General features: G+C 31.1%; 1 protein-coding gene and 1 pseudogene across 1 annotated transcript; both read left to right on the plus strand.

Moving 5' to 3' along the window:
* Positions 1-4,911: 4,911 nt before the first annotated feature.
* Positions 4,912-17,243, plus strand: LOC136968303 (uncharacterized). The gene is made up of 2 exons (XM_067262309.1): positions 4,912-4,929; positions 15,378-17,243. The coding sequence occupies exon 2, from the start codon at positions 15,447-15,449 to the stop codon at positions 17,241-17,243; it is 1,797 nt and encodes a 598-aa protein (XP_067118410.1). The 5' UTR covers positions 4,912-4,929; positions 15,378-15,446.
* Positions 17,244-18,709: 1,466 nt separating this feature from the next.
* Positions 18,710-20,627, plus strand: part of LOC136968300 (uncharacterized) — a 33,668-nt pseudogene continuing 31,750 nt past the window's right edge.

Below are 20,627 nucleotides of genomic sequence, written 5' to 3' on the forward strand. Positions count from 1 at the left end.
AAGCGAAATTTGTAAAGCAGAAATCAGCAAACAAGTTTATAAGAATAGATTTGACTTTCATAATATTCAGGTAAAAGATTTTATTTTCAGGAGACGGTGTTACTATCAGGACGTGGTGGAATGGCGAATGGCCTCGCTGTTTCTATAAAATGCCACCAATGTCCTATGACGGTAACACAACGTGACGAGATCATGCCGCCACTAAATTAAGCATGTAATCCCATCGACTCGATACACTTGTCATGTCAGAGGTAAGTTCTTTATTTTCAAGCACTTTTTTGACAATTAACTCGGTGAGACCCGAGGTCCCAGAATATAAGGCTGTCTTAGAATCTTACTGCCGGGTTTCGGATATTCCGAGCGGAATGCCAAGCGACTGCTTTACAACAGTTAAGCAGGGAAATTGGACTATTTTGTAAGAGTTTTCGCGTTTGAAAGTAAATATATCTATTGTTATTACTGTCAGTAAACATATGTTGATAATTAAATTGATAAAATTATACGGAAAAATAGTGAAACTTCCATCGCCAATTTGACATCTGATGTGGTCTCTATGCCTCATTCTGTACTGTGTAAGTTTACATTGCGTGTGAAGGTACGTGGGTATTAATTTTGAGATAAGAACTTTTATTTTCAGGTAATTGTGATACTATCAGGATGTGGTGGGATAGCGAAGTGGCGGCGCTATTTCTAGAAAATGCCACAAAAATCCTAAGACGGTAGCACAATATGGCGAGTACGTGCCGCCATTAAATAAGCACGCGCCTCTCGGCCTTTCTGGGCACGGCCAGGTGCCACCGAGCGCGTCCACGGGTTGCGGATAGTGGAACGACCTCGAAAGAGGTTAGCTGCGAAATAAGCGAATGTAACATACATTCGACGAATAAGCAGTCGCGGACAACTGGCAATAATATTAAAGGAATTGATTTTCTTTCAAAATAGCTATTTACCAACAATTGATTTTGTTATGTCGACTAGTTTTGGACGGCCGGCCGGATGGCCGAGCGGTCAAACGGGATGCAGCGGGGTGGCAAAAACTTAGGACTCCTTGAAACGTCGAGAAATGCAAAAAATTCGCGGGTAATTTCTATAGGTATGGATGTTAGTGTGTGCTGAAATTTTGCAGGGAAGTTTGTGTATTAGGAGATTGATGCTGTTTTTTTTAACTCTCCTCCCTACGGGCACTAAGAGAATCTCTCTTAGTAAACCCATTATGAGTTCGACCAGGCCCACAATTGGGCGATAAACGGAGATCGACATATTCGGAAGGACCACTCCCGAAAAATTCCTGGGGATTTAACTACCCGTCCGCATTCGAATCCGAGCGGTAGGCTGCCACTTTGACCGCTCGGCCATTCGACCGTTCAATGGATGTGCGTGGGTGTTGACTTAATATCTCAGGATAAGGTAAAGATTAAGTAACGAAATTTAGTATGGTGGTTTGTATATGAAAGAAATTGATGTTATTAGATTTTGGTGGTGAAAGGTAGAGAGAATGCGGAGATAGAGGGGATCATGTATCTCGAGAGGGGTAAGACTTAATAACGAATAAAATCTTTATTAACATTTACACTTTTTTATTAAATTCATCCCTACCCTCAAAATTAAGCTTTTTGCCATTTTATAGCAATTAAAAATATAAAAATTTTTATAACAAAGTATGATAACGAATGGCGCCACACAATTTTATTTTTGCTTAATAATACAAAAGTTTTTTTAATAAAAACTCATAAGAAAATTCCAAAGAAGTTACACAGCTCTCGTTGCTAGATTTTTAAATTAGTTATTCATTTTTATGACAGAAAACTTTTTTACTGATGACAAAATTAAAATAAAAGTATTTGTGATTAACCGAAAATTCGTTCTAGCGGGTCGGGATTGTTCGATCGAGTACCGAGGTATCACTGTGTTTGATTAACGCGATTTTGATATACGCGGTAGCATTAAAGGATTAGCTAACTGTTAATTATTGTACATAGATCATGCAAGAAGATACAGGGTGGTTATAATTAAAGTTGCCCTACTCAGACCTGTCTAGAGCCCGTTCTCGTGGACGTATTTTGATGAAACTTGGTATATATGTTATATGGACCATGGGGAAAAGGAAAATGCAATATGCATGAATGCAAATGCAATATGCAAATGCAATAAAAGGAACTAAATATATATATATATATATATATATTTAGTTCGAATTTTTACCACTAGGTGAAAAAATGGCGCTTGAAGAACAAGAAACACGGGTGTTTTGAACGTGTAATTGATGCAAATGGATTGCACATTGAACAAATGTTGTGAATAAAAACCTTTTGCGTGTTTCCATTTTGTGTTTCTTGTTCTTCAAGCGCCATTTTTCACCTAGTGGTAAAAATTCGAACTAAATATTTTTTTTGCATTTTCCTTTTCCCCATGGTCCATATAACATATATACCAAGTTTCATCAAAATACGTCCACGAGAACGGGCTCTAGACGGGTCTGAGTAGGGCAACTTTAATTATAACCACCCTGTACTTGTATATATACATTTATAGAACCTATGTATGTCCTATATATATACATACCGGTATATGACAGGCGTATGATAACATATATATATATATATGTTAGGCTAAAAAGACCGAAATCGCTCATTAAGCGAAAAAAACGCTTTGTGGCTAATTCACAGCGACCACGAAGCGAAATTCGTGTCATGGCTTTCATGATATTTAATCACGACGCGTTGTGGTAATTAAGAAAAGCCATAACGCGTTCTGAACGTTAGCTGATGCAACCACGATACGAAGGATAGATTGTAACTTATCAACGGGCGCATTGCAAACACTTGCGGAGTTTGTATTGTGTTCATTCTTGACCAGTGCTGCCGTTTCTAGGGTAATTACCTTTTTCTAGAGTAATTTCAAAATTCTCAGAGTAATGATTCGGGTAGTCTTGTATTTAGGGTAAATCTAGGGTAAAACTGCCCTGTGTTCTGTGGTCTTATTACTCATCGCGCCACAAGTTTCGCTGGAAAAAGTTTTAGCTTAAAACTATCTGTTTTTCCTTATAACTGGAGAGTTTTAGGATAGGACAACAGAAGCTAAAGAAATAATGCAAATTGATGCTAGTTACATGGGTGTACGCTGTTCAGTGATACCTCGATTTTCGTCTATAATCCGTTCGAAAACAATCGGCGAAAATAACTGTAACATTCTCGATTCTCGTAAAAATGACAGATTTATTAATAAAAGTTCCCGACAAAGTAATTATTTTTAGTAAGTTAGTTGTTAGAAAACGTTAACATCTCGAGCACCGCAACAGATTTTCCTGAATGATTAAATGTTGAAAAGTAACAAAGTTGCATTTCTGTATGTGATGAATAATTTTGTTACCTACTTATATAAGATGATTGAAGATAAATAAATCATAATGAATAATAAATTTTTATTTTTTTATTATCACCTCGTTATTAGTTAACATCAAGAACGTGTGGTGGCTTTTCACCATAATAAATCCGTCGCACAGTGGTTTTTAACTTTAGCAGCTGATTTTAATTTTATCGTGTATACTGCAGGGGTGGAGGTGTAGTAGGTCATCAGTAAATCTTCATTCATATTCTACTTTTGATAGTGCAGAATATTATAAATTACCAAACTATGTAGAACCAATGTGAGTGTCATAAGAAATGTAATTTTTCATGTCAAAAATACAAAACCATTTCATCCCAAATACTATTTCACACTATACTAAATCAAGCCAAACTGTATAGCACGCTTTATGTAGTGTTAAAGTTAATAAATTATTTAAAAAATAGTTTGTCTTTATCTGAATTAAATTTCTATGACTATTTAAACGTATCAGAGGATAAACTATGGTTTTCCTAATTGTCATACATACTAATAAAACAAAAAATGCAAATTTATTTACTTATTTTACCATTACCCATTTATTAAACAGATATATTATACAAGAACATTATGTACTACAAAACTTTCATTCGCAATATGTTGCAATATAACAGTTTTAAACATTATAAAAGAGCTTCTTATTTTGAAAATTGTTGAAACTAATATCTCAAATACTATAGTAAAGATAACAGAGACTTATCACAATGCTACTACTGGTAGCATTAAAATGACAGAAGATTGAATTATGATGATAGAAATGTCATTTTTATGTTACCAGTAACAGTGTAATAATTTTGTTATTTCTGCTATATTATTTGAGATATTAGTTTTAACAGTTTTAAACAGATATCTATTTAAAACCTGGATTTATCCACATTCTCATCTGTAATTTAAAATCATCATCTTATTAATTTTTTTTATAAACCAAATACACTTTTTCTTTCTTTATACATGATATAAAATTAAAAAATGTAATTACGAATAAGATTTTTTTTGACAGAACAGTAAAAAAAAGTTACAAATAAGTAAAATGCTTGAAAACGGGAAAACTACCTACTAACCGAATAGATAAATCAACTTCTCGCCATAGTGCGACTTTAATGCCAGCTATCGGCAACCTGAGACATTAACTGTACTGTACTCGAGAGCAAGGACCTGTAGTATATCTATCGACTCTGGTTATAGACAAATTTTTGATTTAAAGAAAATTCTATTTAAAATGAAATAACTTGGTGTTATGCTCATATAATTTGTTTATGTATATATATATATATAATTATATATTATATTATAAAAAAAAAATTTTTATATATATATATATATAAAAAAATTTTTTTATATATATATATATATATATATATATATAAAAAAAAATATATATATATATATATATATATATATTTTTTTTTTTTTATTACTACGTTTATATTCTCACAATGATCGTTTATTTATGTTTATTACGTTTTTGTAGGTAAGATTTTATCCGCTATGTAAGTAATGGCGCTTCAGGCTAATCTAAACCGAAACCGAAACCGAAACCACAAGGTAATTGTTTCTTCTCCGTTAGTCACGTTAGAATTGCATTCCTGTTATAACTTTATTAAATATGACAAGGAGAAATCTTGCTCGGTTGAGATAGTCGTAAGTATATTTAATTAACTACTTTTATATCTCACAAATGGAGTAAGTGATAAGTTTTCCAAGATGTATTGCAGAAATAAATCTGGAATGAAAAGAGGGTTAATGTTACCTTAGGTAGCCAAGATGGCGGCTCGTCTCTGACTCCTACAAGGAAACAGTGGGACGCACGTTCTAACCTAACCTAACCTATCCTAAGCTGCTCTGTTTAGGAACAGTTTGTCTAAGCATCTTCAGTTTTGTCAACATTTCCAGACAACAGAAAAGAGTAAGGGGTTGTTGATACATTAAGAAGTCTGTAATACTTCTTAGCATGCCACCGATACCCACCCTCAAAATTATATAATGCATATCCTTGATCAACTTTCTTTGTTGTGCTAAGGCAGTGGTTCTTAACCAGTGTTCTGTGGAACACCGTTTTGCAAACCTATCTCGAGTGTTCCACGGAAGAAAAGAATTTAAAGTTTTTATTCAACTTATTCCCATTGCTATATTCGTAGATAATTCCATGTTTCTATTTTATTCAATATATTAAAGTTTATTAGTTTATTGCTTCATTGTTTCCTGAGAATAGTAAACATGGAATTGCTTATCAATTTTTGAATGTATTGATGCTAATGCTCCGCATAAAAAGTATGTGAATGGTGTTCTGCGGCCTCAGAAAGGTTGAGAATCACTGTGCTAAGGTATAATATGAATGGGGTAGTGAATTTCATAATCTTTTATTAATTACATACAGAGCAGTGATCTGAACAGTTTAATTTGTTATGCATCACTATGCAAAAATAAATCATTCTGTTACTTAAGATCCTAGCATTAAAAATAATGTTTTTGTAAATATCCTCACCTCTAATACATTGTAATGACTATCTGTATATCCACCCATCCATGTTTGCATTACATAATTTATAGACAGACTTCATGTTTATAAAACAAAGAATAATTTAAAATTAATTGTATTGATTGCTATAGAAGAGATGGATATTTTGGAAAAAATTACAGAATGTAATAATTTGAACATTTTAAAAAGTAAAATAAAACCACACTAATGAAACAGGATGCACCAAAATCATCTGAACACAGTATCATCTAAACAATTACAAACATGAAAGTAATTAGAAAAATAGTTAATAAATATGTAATACTACCAAAATTCAAGCAGATTACAATAAATTTTTAAATCAAAATGTACTGTAAGTATTTGAAATCCTTGATTAAATATTTAAAGTGAGAGACAAACAATGGCAACACTTCCAGTTTTCTGAAGTACTATGTTAAACTTTTATGATTGGCAGAATTTAGATCATGTGTCGTCGATGAAACTATGTATGACATGACATTTTTTTCATGCTTATTCCTGTATATAATATAACATATAGATTAATGAACTACTGTAAGATACTTTTGAACAATTATTTTTTGTTTATAAAATTAATGCTTAAAATAAGTACTGTAAATAACAGGTACACTCTTTTTACATCCACTCAAAACCTGACAAAAAGATTTTTCTTACTTATTATCCTTGACCTATCCTGTTCCTCCCAATTATATAAAGATCAGTGTTGATGTTTGGAGCACTAATGAAATATATGCACTAAAAGGAGACATAAAAGTTTTGCATTCCTTGATATGTTGCATGTCCTTGGACTTTTTTTAATCCAAAGACATGCAGTTTTTCTGACTTTACAAAAATACACATTAATTTATGCTTTTCTCTTATGATTTAAATAAACAAAGATGAATTGTTGATAACAAAAATATTAAAACCATTTAACCATCATATAATATAGAAATTAGTGACATGTTGGCATAATATGTAGGCTTGATTTATCTAGAGTTACACTGGGAAAAGCATGCATTAATAAAAATTAAACAATGTAGGAAAAACATGAACATTCAAGAAGATTTATCCTTAAATGTGTAATTTGTGTCAAGTATAAGAATTAATTTGTTGGCATATAAGTTAAATAAAATCTATAGCAGACTTATAGCACTGCATGATAAACTTTCTTTAAAAAAATCAGCTAAAAGTTACTTGTATCATAGAGATTTAAATAATACACAAGTGTTTTTTTACTGATTTTTTTCTGTTGTTGTTGGTCTAGCTAGAGGCTAACTTCATATGTTGTTTTTTTAAACCTTGCACAAATGTAATAATACATGTAATAAGACTTGTTTATATTTTTGTGCAGTATAAGATTGTATTATTTTAAAATTACTTAAAAGCAGTTTATAAGCAAAATTACTTATAAACTATGATCAGTCTGTGTGCATTTGTCTTAATGTTCCATACAATTTAATTCTCAGAATACACCTTTAAAATATATACTTGCGAGACTGTACACTAGTGTCTAACTGTCAGCTTCAAAGTACTCTCCTTGTACTGTATATCTATACACTGGTTTAAATGGCATTCCCATTTCTGGAAGTAGGCCTGGAACTCATTTTCCAGAATACTGTTGAACAGCTGTCTCATGTTCTGTTAAAAATCAGTTAAATTGTAAAATCTTCATCCTATCAGCGCAGCTTTTAATTTTGGAAATAGTCAGAAATCACAGGGAACTAAGTCAGATGAAAAGGCAGGATGATCCAATGGGTAATTGCTTTTTTGACCAAAAAATGTCTCACTGTGACTTGGCACATTGTTGTGATGAATGCCCACTTGTCAGCCCATAGTTTGGGTCTTTGTGTTCAAACAGAACTTTGTAATCTCTGTAGTATTTCTAAATAGAATTTCTGGTTGACTGTTTGTCCCTGTTCAATAAATCCTTGGTGGACTATTCCCTTATGATTGAAGAAACACACCAGCATGGTCTTAAACTGTGAGTGCAACATGCATGCCTTTTTAGGGTGTAGTGAACTTGTGGATTTCAACTGCATGCTCTGATTGCATTTTTACCATATGCCACTTGAAACAGTTGTAACGTTTCAGTAGCACATTTGCCGATTTTCACATAGAATTTAATATTAAAATGTTGCTCTAAATTTTGGTTATCCATTGCTATGCCAAAGAGTACATGCAGATAACTGTTACCTTCCCAATGGCTAATTAACAACTAGGTTTATCAGCTTTAAATTTATTCATGTATTAGTTTAAACATGTTTGAACACAAATGCACATATCATTTTGACATAATCATGTCATCGGCAACACTATGTGACCATTCCAGGAATTAAATTATCACATCTTGTATGTGTGACCATATCATAAGAATTGGTGACATCAGTTGAAGTTGCAGCACTATACTTGGAAGTTATTGTTCTACATTACTGTGTTAGTGTAATGAATGCAAGATGGCATGATAAAATAAATTGTTAAATAAGATTATCATTTATTATTTCTGTACTATTTTTAGACCCGAAATTTCCAAGAACGTACAAAATTTTTCCTTAAGTTATTACACACCAGCACGAAATTGCTTTCTTATCAAAAACTAGATCAACGACTAAGTACACTAAACAGATATTTATTTACCCTTTACTATTTTTATTTACAAGTAATTATTTTTATTTTTGTTTCAATTATTTAAAAATTTATTAGTTCTAAGCATTCCAATTTTAGAATGTTGTTGATCTAAAGTAGATCTTGTGTCAGATCAAATTAAATCATGCAAATAATTTCATAAGCTGCCTGTCAAATAATCTTCCATGCAACATTAAACTCAAGAATTACCATAAATTTTTTTTAATTAAAAGAATGTTTTAATTTAAGTATGCATTATCATTATAGGATAGCATGTACAGTACAGTTATAAACTTGATGTTATACTTGATTAATTGAAATAAAATTGAAGTCAAATGCAACAGTTGTCAACACTGACACCATATCTGATCCATTTTTAGTGTAAGGTGCTAATGGAATTCTTATTATCCAAAAATTCAAAATTTTTTGATGATGATGATCACAACACAACACCTTAAGTTGCTGAGAAATTTATTAAAAAAACTAATGTTTTCAGCCACCTCTATTGGTCATCATCATGTTAAACCCAATTTGAATATAAATATAATGGAACACATTTAAATACAAAACAATTAACGAAAGAAAATACACACATGTATAAAAAATAAAAAAATTATTATAACAAACCATACATATATATATAAATACATGCATAAATAAAATAAAATATTATATCATTATATACTAGTAGTGTACAATACATAAAATAAGAAATGCAAAAAACAAAAAAATCAAGGCATCTACTATGAGTTCTCTAACTTTTTAATTCGGTATTTCCACGCTGTTGGTAATCCCTCAGCATCCCTAGCATTAATGCACGTGTCATGCAATCACTTTTATAGATTTCAGTCTTCTCACGTTGATAGCCAAAGTGGGGGGAATGCACTGGCTTAATAATATTTGCTTCATCCCACTTAACCACAGAGCCCTCAGATTGGGCCATTTGCGACAGTATCGTAGCATTGGATTCTTTGCTGATATTGTATTTGTGCTCTCGTCATCTGACTCCTAAATTTCTAGTAGTGACACCTTTATAATTTTTCTTTATGTCTAGTTCCTTGTTTTCATATGGGATCATAGTATATGCCTTGATTTTTTTTTTTTGTTTTTTGCATTTCTTATTTTATGTATTGTACTGTACATTAGTAGTATATAATGATATAATATAATATTTTATTTTATGCATGTATTTATATATATATATATGTATGGTTTGTTATAATTTTTTATTTTTTTATACATGTTTATGTGTATTTTCTTTTGTTAATTTTTTCGTATTTAAACATGTTTCATTATGTTTATGTTTTATTATATTTATATTCAAATAGGGTTTAACCTGAAGATGGCCATAGAATTGGCTAAAAACGTTAGTATTTTTAATAAATTTCTCAGCAACTTAAGGTGTTGTGTTGTGATTTGCATTTTGCTGAGTGAGTTTACTTTGATGATGATGATGATGCGAATTTTTCTGAAAAATTTAAGAAATTGCAACTTTACAAATCTTACAATAAAAAATCTTTAAGTTTTTGACTGGATTGCTTATTTTTTTAGAATGTTTTAAAATTTATTATAAAATAAAAAATTTTAATGTCAAAATATGTTTTAAAAAATATATGAAAGGTAAATGGAAATATGTATATAAAATAATGATAAAACTTCTGTAGGAATGCTTGTAAAACATGGCATTCCTATAATATGGTTTTGCTCTAACATGATTCAAGAATTGGAAAAATCTTTTTACAATGCTATTTCAGTGTAACATTGCATACAAAAAGTCACAGTTTTTAAGTACAAACACCATTATTCAATATTTTTTTTTTTTTTTTTTTGGAACAAGCATGTGTATGGTGTCATATTTGCCTTGGATTTTAGAATATTGAAATTTTCAATCTTGTTTCGTGTCTTTTGCATAATTTTCTTTAATGAGAACTGATTGTACAATTTTTCTTCTTCTTTGTCCTAGCTTCTTATTCTAGCTTTCTTGTGTACCATGTGTCACTGTCGTTGGTGATAGTGCTCTAAATGAACCCAAAAGACTGTCACTATGTTTTATTTTTATAGATTACAGTAAAAGTTGCTATATAAAAAGATTAAATTTTTAAAGGTCTCTTGGGCAAATGCAAGCAAATATTAGATTTTATGAAAAAATTAGAGAAAAATCAAGATGTTGCTGATACTTTAGATTAATGTCAACAGAAAAGCTTGGATGATGATATTTTGCCAAAAAGAAAACGTCTTCATTTAATGGTATTTAACATCGAAGAAAAGATTAATATTAGCATGCAATACTTTTAATTGTGATTATTAGTTAATTGTTGATTGCTTTAATAAACCTATTGTGGTGTTCGTAATGAGAGGTACACGATCCCGTGAGCGAAATGGTACAAAATAAAACTTAATATAAAGTAGTTTTATTCTCTCTGAACAGGTTCTTTACATAGGATCCCATGTGGTGGGTAAAGCCCCCCCACATGTAATTATGTATATATTATCATATTTTATAAGTTAACATTAACATTCTTCCACTAACCCCATCGTCTATGACTTTTCACTAATTTTCTAAAATATTTTTCTCATGGCGAGTTTTGGGCAAGTGCGAGGTCACTCACTCCTTGTTAAAGGAGAGGGGGATGATTTGCGGCATTGGCGAGAGGACTGAGAGAAGAGGAGCACGTGTAGAGAGGGTGGAAGTCGCCGATGAAGAAAAGGACAAGAGAGAGAAATCCAGAGTTGTGTTAGAGAACTGTGTGATCAAGAAGTGAAGTAGTTCCTTTTATTTAGATGTTTCGTCCCACCGGAGGAGTCCCAAGTAGTCAGGTTTTGTCTTTCATTAATCGTAATAGGCCTCCTAAACTCGCCAAACAAAGAAGGGGGAATCTTATAATACAACCATCTTATATTTCCTTTCTTAATCTAACTAGCATTAGTTATAACTTAGTTTAAGTAGATTTAGTTAGTATAGTAACGCGATTAAAACCTATTGTAGACCAATCGTTTTTACGCTTGAATGTTCAATCCGGACTACACGCATTGTAGACAAAGAAAAAATTAATCGGTTTAACCTTTTTGTAATCCACGTTAATAAACAAATAAAATTGTCTTTACTGTTACTTATTTGTAATATGTGTGCATCCGTGAGATTATTCATATAGCGTGGTTTTCTTTAACCCGTCACACCACACCCAACTTTACAACTTCCAGAATTTAATATATACAGGCATTAAATGTTTGTCCTCAAAAACAGTTATCTTGCACACACGCGACAATCTGACGAGGACCGTATTCACTTACACTAACTTATACTAACTTAAAACTAAAAAAAAAAAAAAATGGAAGAATAGAAGAAAGATAAGGAAAGTAGTAGAAATACCCGGGTTTCTTTGCGATGTGTCTTTTGGTGGGAAACAACTTCGGACCTCCCTCTTTTTTTTATTTTCGTTTGTAGCTCTTTTCCTTGTAGACCTTTTATCTATAATCTTTTTCTTTTGGACTGAGTCGTCTTTCCTCGATGATCTCTCTCTGCACTTTATCGTCTTAGATCACCTTTCTCCCTTTCTGGAGCATTCACTCTTTCACCTCCTACCTCTTCGGGATTTCAACCCAGAATGGCACTTGTGGCGGCCGAATAATTGTAACTAGCGCTACATCTAAAAATCCAGGTGGCACTGGCACGACGGGTATATAAACATGTGCAAGCCGTCCGCCATATTCCTTTTTTCCTTTTTCCGACCTGTCAGCTACTCTCCGGACGCAGGTTACTCTCATGTACCGACACATGGATCCTATCCAACCGTACCGATAGTGTAGAACGAGATTTCTATGTACATTGTGTAAATAAAGCAAATGGTGAGATATATGACTACAGGTTCTATATGTATATTCTCAGCGAACGCATAATCAAGTGGTGCCACGATCACCACAGCACTCTTTCTGTCCGTTTTGCTTCAGGGCCTCACTCCCTCTTTTGTTCTTACTATCAAGGGAAAGATAATCCTCCCCCAAGGGCAAAAGAGTCGGACAAAGAAAGTTCTAGGAAGAGTTAGACAAAAGAAATTCTAGAAAGAGTTAGACAAAGAAAGTTCTAGAAAGAGCTAGACAAAGAAACAAAGAAAATCTAAGACTAATTCAATATAAAATATACAAAATATACAATATCATAGCCGACGGCCACACTATTTTTCTTCATTACAAAAAAGAATAATATACTTTTGCTAACTTTTGAAAGCTAATCCTCTGTTTTGTGCTAATCTTTCGTTTCATATACAGTAGTATGGATTTGCATTATATGGCATTTTTTTGCAACATAACTACCATCAGTATTTAGCTTTTTAATCAAGACAGTTCAGAAAAGATATTTAAGTGCAACTATTAATTTGCAAATTTTTCATATGGAGGACAAGACTATTTCATTTTAGTCGAGCCAATATGAAATTTCACCCATCAAATAGTGTTGAAGATTTCTGAAATTAAAAATATTTTCATTTCTGATTCCTTTTAAAACTGATTTCAGTTTTTCATAAAAATTGGACCAGAAAAACTATGTAGTAATGATTTTTTCATGAGGGGCACTTGGCAACATTAGAGGTTCCTGGGTCAGGTGAATAGTATATTCTAGTTGGAATCTTGTGGTTTAAAATGAAAATAGATATGAAATTTTTAAAATTTTAAATTGGTCACATTCTTTGATAGACTGAGACAGACAGAAAACTTAAGGCACTGAATAATTTTGAAGGAGGCAAAGGCCTGAAATTTTCCTTACAGTTATGGACCTGGGATTCATGCTTCTCAATTTTGATGCAGTTGTTGCTTTTTTATTCAAAGGTAACTTAAAGTCCCAATCCTTCTCAATGTATGATTATTTTGGGGAGGAACTAAGTATATAAGAAGAAAGAATTGAAAAATTATTAATACGAATTACTTAACAATTATAATTACTTAATTGGAAAGGAGAAAATAAGCAAAAGCATGTAAATTCAACATGGAAAAAATAACTATAACTAACAATTTTACACCTGTTTGAAGTGAGGATAAATCTAATATGATTTTTGTTTAATATTAACTATGTTAAGTTAGTACCTAGTTCTTTGTCAATGACACTAATGACTGTTTCAAATGATTTTGGTTCCTGGGCCAAGCCTCAGAACAGTGATAATTGTGGCTGTACGCCATGTGTTTGTATATAGTGTATATTTTATTATTATTTTTAATTTCACTTTCTCACGCTTTTATCCCCTTTCTTTTCTTTACCTATTGTTTTTCCTCTTTGGAATGTCTCTCCGAAATTCCTTTCCTTATATGGTCATCGTATATCCCCTAAAACAAAGGGCGCGTGACCCCTGAGGGGTCGAGTACGAAACTAGAGGGCAGGAGGGTCGTGAATGAGAGAACAAAAAGGATTCGGACTCAAGAAAGTGGGAGTGAGACGAACTTCTCGTGCATTCTGGCAGTGTGCAGAAGAGAAAGAGTAGCGTCTCATAGACGGACTAAAGAATTCGTTGTGATCGATCCATTTTGTTTGTGATCGATTCACGAGAATTAACTGTGAATTTTGGCATCTGAACGGTCGACAAGCGAATGAACTGAAAGGAAAAAGAGAACTCCCTCTACGTATTTTGTGTAAGACCCTCGCCAAGGACGTTATAAAAGAGACCGATTCTTCGAAGACCTCAAAGACCAACGCTGGGTACCCCCTTTCCTAACTTCTTACATTTTCTTACCTGTCCTTTATTCTCCTCCTTTAGTTTAATATTATTTTTAATTTTCATTTTTTATTTGTGTTTCTAATAGTATAACATTAGCATAAGATTAGTTTTAATTATTTTCCCTTTGTTGCGAGCTATATATGAGTCGGGGAATTTTTGTACAACATTGTTAGCTCATACGATTATTTCCATCTGTTGGGACGGAAAATATACTAGCATCCTAAAAGAACCTGTAGCTAATAACTTTTACCTAAATTAAAATTTACCTTTTTCATTTTTATTTTGGTTTCACGTGTATTTCTTTTAACAAAGAAAATAACACATTTTTACATAATATACTTATATTTTCAAACTGGAAGGATGATGATAAGGCATCATAATGTTTATAAAATATAAACATTATGATGCTTTTTTTTATTATCCTTCCAGTTTTGAAGAGACTGTCATGGCTCTGACACTGTACTGTGCATAATACTGTGACTCATTTTAGGGAATCTGATACATTTTGTTTGTGGTGATGTTTTTAATCCAGGCATCATGCTGCATCCGTCAGCTACACAACCTGATATACCTTTTATACAGTAATAGCATTGTGATCTTTCCAGCTCTTATTTGCATCAATTTTTCTTAATCACATCTAATATGAAATACCATAACACAACCAGAAAACTGGAAGCCATGAGAATATGTGCTACCCATTTTCACTGACATGCTGTAAAGGATTAGTTAAGATTCTTCTCTATTTTATTGTAATGATTTCGTGGCTATTGCCGTAATATTTTTCTACCACAAATTTCCCTTTAATTTTGTTTGTGCATTTCAATATGTTCTACACTTCTGATGTCTCAATTAAATTTGTAAAATCTAATATGTATACACTGTATATTAGGGTGGTCCTAATTTTTTAATGTTGGATGGGACATGTTTTCAATCTGTTCCATTATCAAAACATAATAATTCTGGTAAAATTTGGTTAGCTTTGAATAATATTTATGGGTCACTATCACGATCTGAAAAATTGCATTATTTCACAATGCTAAGCATAGGACCACTCACTGTTGAAATAAAAATCCTACATAAGTACAGTCAAAATAAAATTTATCAAATTTAAAATTAAATCATACAATTATAAATATATTCTGATTGTTTTTAAATTTATCATATAATGTAATAAATTTTATATTTTACAGATACTGAAGAATTTTAAGAAAAACTATATTTAACATTATCATTTTATGTAAGAAAGAATTGTATACAAAATGAACAAAGAATTGAAATTGAAATTTATTTTTCATTCAAAGAAAATAATCAACAAGAAAGAAAATAAACATTTAACGTATCTTACATCATTTTTAAATAATTTTGTTGAAGATGAACCTAATCATTCTTTAACAATTGGACATTTAAAAGAAATATCTACTACAAAGTGTGGAGATGTTCAATATGAAATTGAATGCATTATTACTAATTTGAACCTAAATGTTTTTACTTCCTACATGGAGATAATTAAAAGGTGGTGTTTACAGTTTCCATCAGATAATTGCAGTGATGACTTAAGTTATTTATTAAAATTTAGTGAAAAATACTTTGAAACGCAATATCAAAATCATGAAGATATTCAAATTGAAAGTATATCATTTGGCACTTTTATTAAAGTTCGATGTTTTATGCAGCATTTTGAAATAAAAAAGCGAGGTGAAATTGAAATTTCATGTTCATTTTGGCACGATCAAAGAAGTCTGGAATTATTCCTTTATTATCCACATGATGATAATTGCTGTTCGAAAACCTCACAATTATATAGATTTACTATTAATTATAATGATATTATGAGAATAATCATTGAAAATCATTCTAATGAATCATTTATTTCTATATATTTTTATTTGCATTATCCTCCTAAAATTTTTATTTCAATACAGAAACAATTGAATAGAACAATAGTAGCTAATACTAGACTGAAAGATAAAGTCTGTAATACTAAATTTTGGGAAAGAGTTACAGATATTGGATGTATATGTAACAAATCTTATTTAAGAATTAAAGGACAAAATTTGAGTAAATGTCCTGTAGTAAAGATTTGCATTCCTGATAAATTTAGATCTAGATTTGTAATTAATAGGTTATATCAACGATATTCACTTGAAAATATATACTATACTACAGTTCATAAACATGAGTGGCAATTTTTCAAAATACATTGCCCCTTTAGCACATTTAGATGCCATTATGCATGGAGAGCATTAAATGGAAGAAGTTTTGAAATGACAGATCAGATAATTTATCACTATTCCCAATGGAATGATTTATTCAAACAATTAAAAATATATGAAGAACATAATTCTGAGGCTTTAGAGAAAGCAATGTTTGAATTTTATAACTGTTTAGAAAAAGGTGTTGTACTTTTTTTCCCTCGGGTAATCAAGATATTATTTCAATATTTCTGTAATATTGATGATGAAGATGATGATAAAATAGATGGATTGTGTTTAGTAAGAAGAGTTTTTATAACACCATCAAGAATTTTATATTTGCCATTACAACAGCATTTTGAAAATAGAGTACTTCGTCATTATGATCCAGAGTTTTCACTGAGAATCTCAATTAGAGATGATAATCTCAATAAGCTTACATTTGGCCTTACAAAAAACAATGCACATCAATTTTTGAAAGGCACTGTTGGAAAATATCTTCTTAATGGTATTAAGATAGCAGGAAGACATTATACATTTCTTGGAGCATCACCTAGCCAATTGAGAGATCATGGAATATGGATGTATGCATCAGATAATGATGGAAATACATCTGAATCTATTATTAAGTGGTTAGGTGATTTTAGTGAAATCAACAATGTAGCCAAATTAATGGCTCGTATAGGACAATGTTTTTCAAATTCCGAAGAAGCTATTTATTTGAAAATAAATGAACTTAACATACAAAATACACCAGATATCACTTGTAAAAGAGAAAATAAAAATTTTCCACCATATATATTTACTGATGGAGTTGGTATATCATCGGATTTTGTAAATAAGGTAAGATTTATTTTATGTTAATCTTTTAAGAGCAATAGCATTATAATATGATTTTAATTTATTTATATCAATTGTTAAATCATTTGTGAATTAAATGATTTAAAAAATTGTAAAAATATTTAACTAATATTTGGAAATTAAATTGGTAGGAAAAGTTTTACTTTTACAATTTTAACTTCATTCAAATAATTATTTCTTTGAATAAATGGAATATTGTCAATATTTTAATAAATTTGAATTGATGTCTTTGGAAATACAGTAGAGCATCGATTATCCGACTCAATTGGGGACTGGGGTTGGTTGGATAACCGGAAAGTATGAAAAAATACATTATTAGTATATCCCATGTAATTAGTATATTAGTATATCGCTATTAACTTACTTTGCGTTGAATTTTCGTTGATGTTAAGCCTAACAAATTTTTTTTAAAATAATAATCGTCACTATTGTATCTTTAAAAATTATTTCTTTATTTTGCATAAAATAAATACAGTAAGTTACTGTACTGTATATTGAAAAATATAAAACAAAAAAATATATGTATATTCAGGTTACATATTTTACATAAAGTAGGTCTATACATTAGAAAAAAAGTCCAAAATTTTCTTTTTCTTCACGGCTGACACTCATTTTTTTGCCACTAAATCTCGCACACGTTTTAAAAAACAGTAATTGGATATCGTCATTAAATAAAATTAAGCCTCGTTTAAATACTGGCCTCCCTTTCATGGTCGAGCCAGTGTTGCCAGCTAAAACACGCAAAAATTTTACAAAAATAATAATAAAGTAGCTAAGACATAGCCAAATATTGTAGCACCACATCACTATCGGACATTTGAATTTGCCGACTAGAATGCAATCGGTTAACCGATGTGACGGTTGATCGGGGGTCGGATAATCGATGCTCTACTGTAATAAGCAATTGATGATATGTTAGTAAATTAATGTAATTTAATAAATATATGTGATGAAAATACAGAATATTGTTGCATATAAATAATTAAATGAAACAGTTTCTGCATTTATTTGTAAAAGGTTCAAATTAAAGTTTTACATTTAATTATTATGCCTTTGTGTCTTTTCTATCGTAATTTAAAATTTATTTTTGTATACTAGTACTTTTTTATATATTAACAGGACTTATTATACTGGAAACTATGGATTCAGAAATTTAGTCTTACAGATCAGAAATAATGTTTTTTATTTAGTTCACCTGAACACATACACTTTAAACTTGTGTTTCGGACTTGTTCGTCCCTCCTCAGCAGGCCGACAAAGGACTAAATAAAAAACATTATTTCTGATCTGTAAGACTAAATATCTGAATCCATAGTTTCCAGTATAATAAGTCCTGTTAATATATAAAAAGTACTAGTATACAAAAATAAATTTTAAATTAAAGTTTTACATATTTAATTTATCATCTGATTAAATTTTAAGAAATTCAGTGAATACTAAAATTATAAATATTTTATTTTAATATTTTTATTTATTTAGATAAATGAATCACTTAGTAAAAATAATTTAAATCATAAGAAACAATATAGAGCTTGTGCCTTCCAAATTCGCATCGCTGGTTATAAAGGAATGTTAGTTGAAAATCCAGAGTTAAAAAATTGTATTGTTGTCAGAAATAGCATGAAAAAATTTCACTGTAGCAGTAGTTTTAACCTGGAAATCATTAAGAAGAGTGCTCCAAGTAGGTTCAATTTTACAATTAAATATTTAGAAATTTATAATTAATCTTTATAAATAGAACAGAAATCTGCTTATATCTACCTATAGTATATTGATTTACCTAAGGCAGATTTCCTGAAATAAAAATCAGGCCTAAGGTATAAATCGGTATACCATAAGATTTCCTACTGATACAATTAAATTTTATTCTAAATGTTCTATCATTACATATTTATTTTATAATAATTGCTATTCTGTATTAACCCTTTCCCGGCCGGGGTACCGATCTATCGTTACCCTAATTGTTAAGCAAAAAGGCCAGGGTACCGATTGATTGTTACCCTGTTAACAATTGATTTTTATAAAATTTATCGACAACAGATGTCAGCACTTGACGGCAGCGTCTTGTTTATCGTCTATTTCACATATTTTTGTCCAGGTGGTGTTTTGTTGACTTAAAAAATTTTAATTATCGGTTTTTTTTCTTAATTTTTCATTTTATGATAATTTTTTATTTCATTTTTAGCATATTCTTGCAATAATGTTACTATAATAAGTTCATTAATGCTATAACAAGTTTATTCAGCTATAATATACAGTCAAACCTGTTTTTATGCGGTCTTTTTTTGTGCGATTTTTTTTATTTGTGCGGTATAGTTGGCGACTAGTCTCATGCGTTTTGTCATGTCTCACGTTGACTTATTATAGCTAAATAACCTTATTATAGCATAAATGAACTTATTATAGTAATATTATTGCATGAATATGCGAAAAATGAAATAATTTATTTTTTAAGTCAACAAAACACCACCTGGACGAAAATATGTAAAACAGACGATAGACGAGACGATGCGGTCAAGTGCTGACATCTGTTGTCAATAAACTCTACGTCTGTTTTAATTACGTTAATTAAACCTTCAAAGTGCTTTCATATTCCTGGACCATTAAGATAAGATTCATTTCAAAGCGTAAATCAAAGGTAAATGTACTGTATTATTTTTTCTATTTAGATATAAAATTTTAGGATTTTTATTTTATGTTTAGACATAATCCCTGAAAATGAATAAGGGCAAAAACAAAGCGAAGAGGAAGGTAATTTCCTTAGAGACTAAGACTACGATTTTAAAACGAGTTATTTTCTATGTGAGACTTTTTTTATGCGGTTCGTTATTGACCGCATAAAAAAATATTTTTTTAATTGTGTTGCGAAAAATATTTTTTATAGCCACTCGTGAAGTTTCGTGCAATTTTTTTTTTTTTAATGCGGTCCCTATCCACTGCATAAAAACAGGTTTGACTGTATTAATGCATTGTGATTTCTGGTGCCTACCAGGGTTCCGAAAAGGTCGAAACCCCACTCGAGTGATACCAATATGTGAGATCGGAGCAAAATATGTGAGAATGGGGAGGTAGGAGAAGTTGTACCTTCCGTTCCGGAGACTCGTGTCAAGGATGGCTGTTACGTTGGCTTAGCGTTACGCGTTACGCGAGTGAATAGGAGGTGAGATGGATGGGGTCGACGATAAGGCGAAGCGATATTCGAGACAAAGAGGACACCAGTTAACAATTAAAACAAGGTTTATTAATATTTAACAAGGACACACATACAAAAGCTGACTAACTTCCCTAAGTTGCGTAGGGGTCGAGAGAGAGAGCTTACAAGTTCAGTTCATACCTTTTAATTCGTTTCCTTAGAGTTAGCACTTGATATCCACGAGGTGGGGATTA

Source organism: Centruroides vittatus, unplaced genomic scaffold (genome assembly GCF_030686945.1).
Source record: "Centruroides vittatus isolate TY-2023 unplaced genomic scaffold, ASM3068694v2 contig_1427, whole genome shotgun sequence".
Classification (NCBI taxonomy): Eukaryota; Metazoa; Arthropoda; class Arachnida; order Scorpiones; family Buthidae; genus Centruroides; species Centruroides vittatus.

What these genes read in the sequence shown, in the direction of transcription:
- LOC136968303 (XM_067262309.1), top strand. Translation starts at nt 15,447, where the DNA reads ATGAACAAAGAATTGAAATTGAAATTTATTTTTCATTCAAAGAAAATA.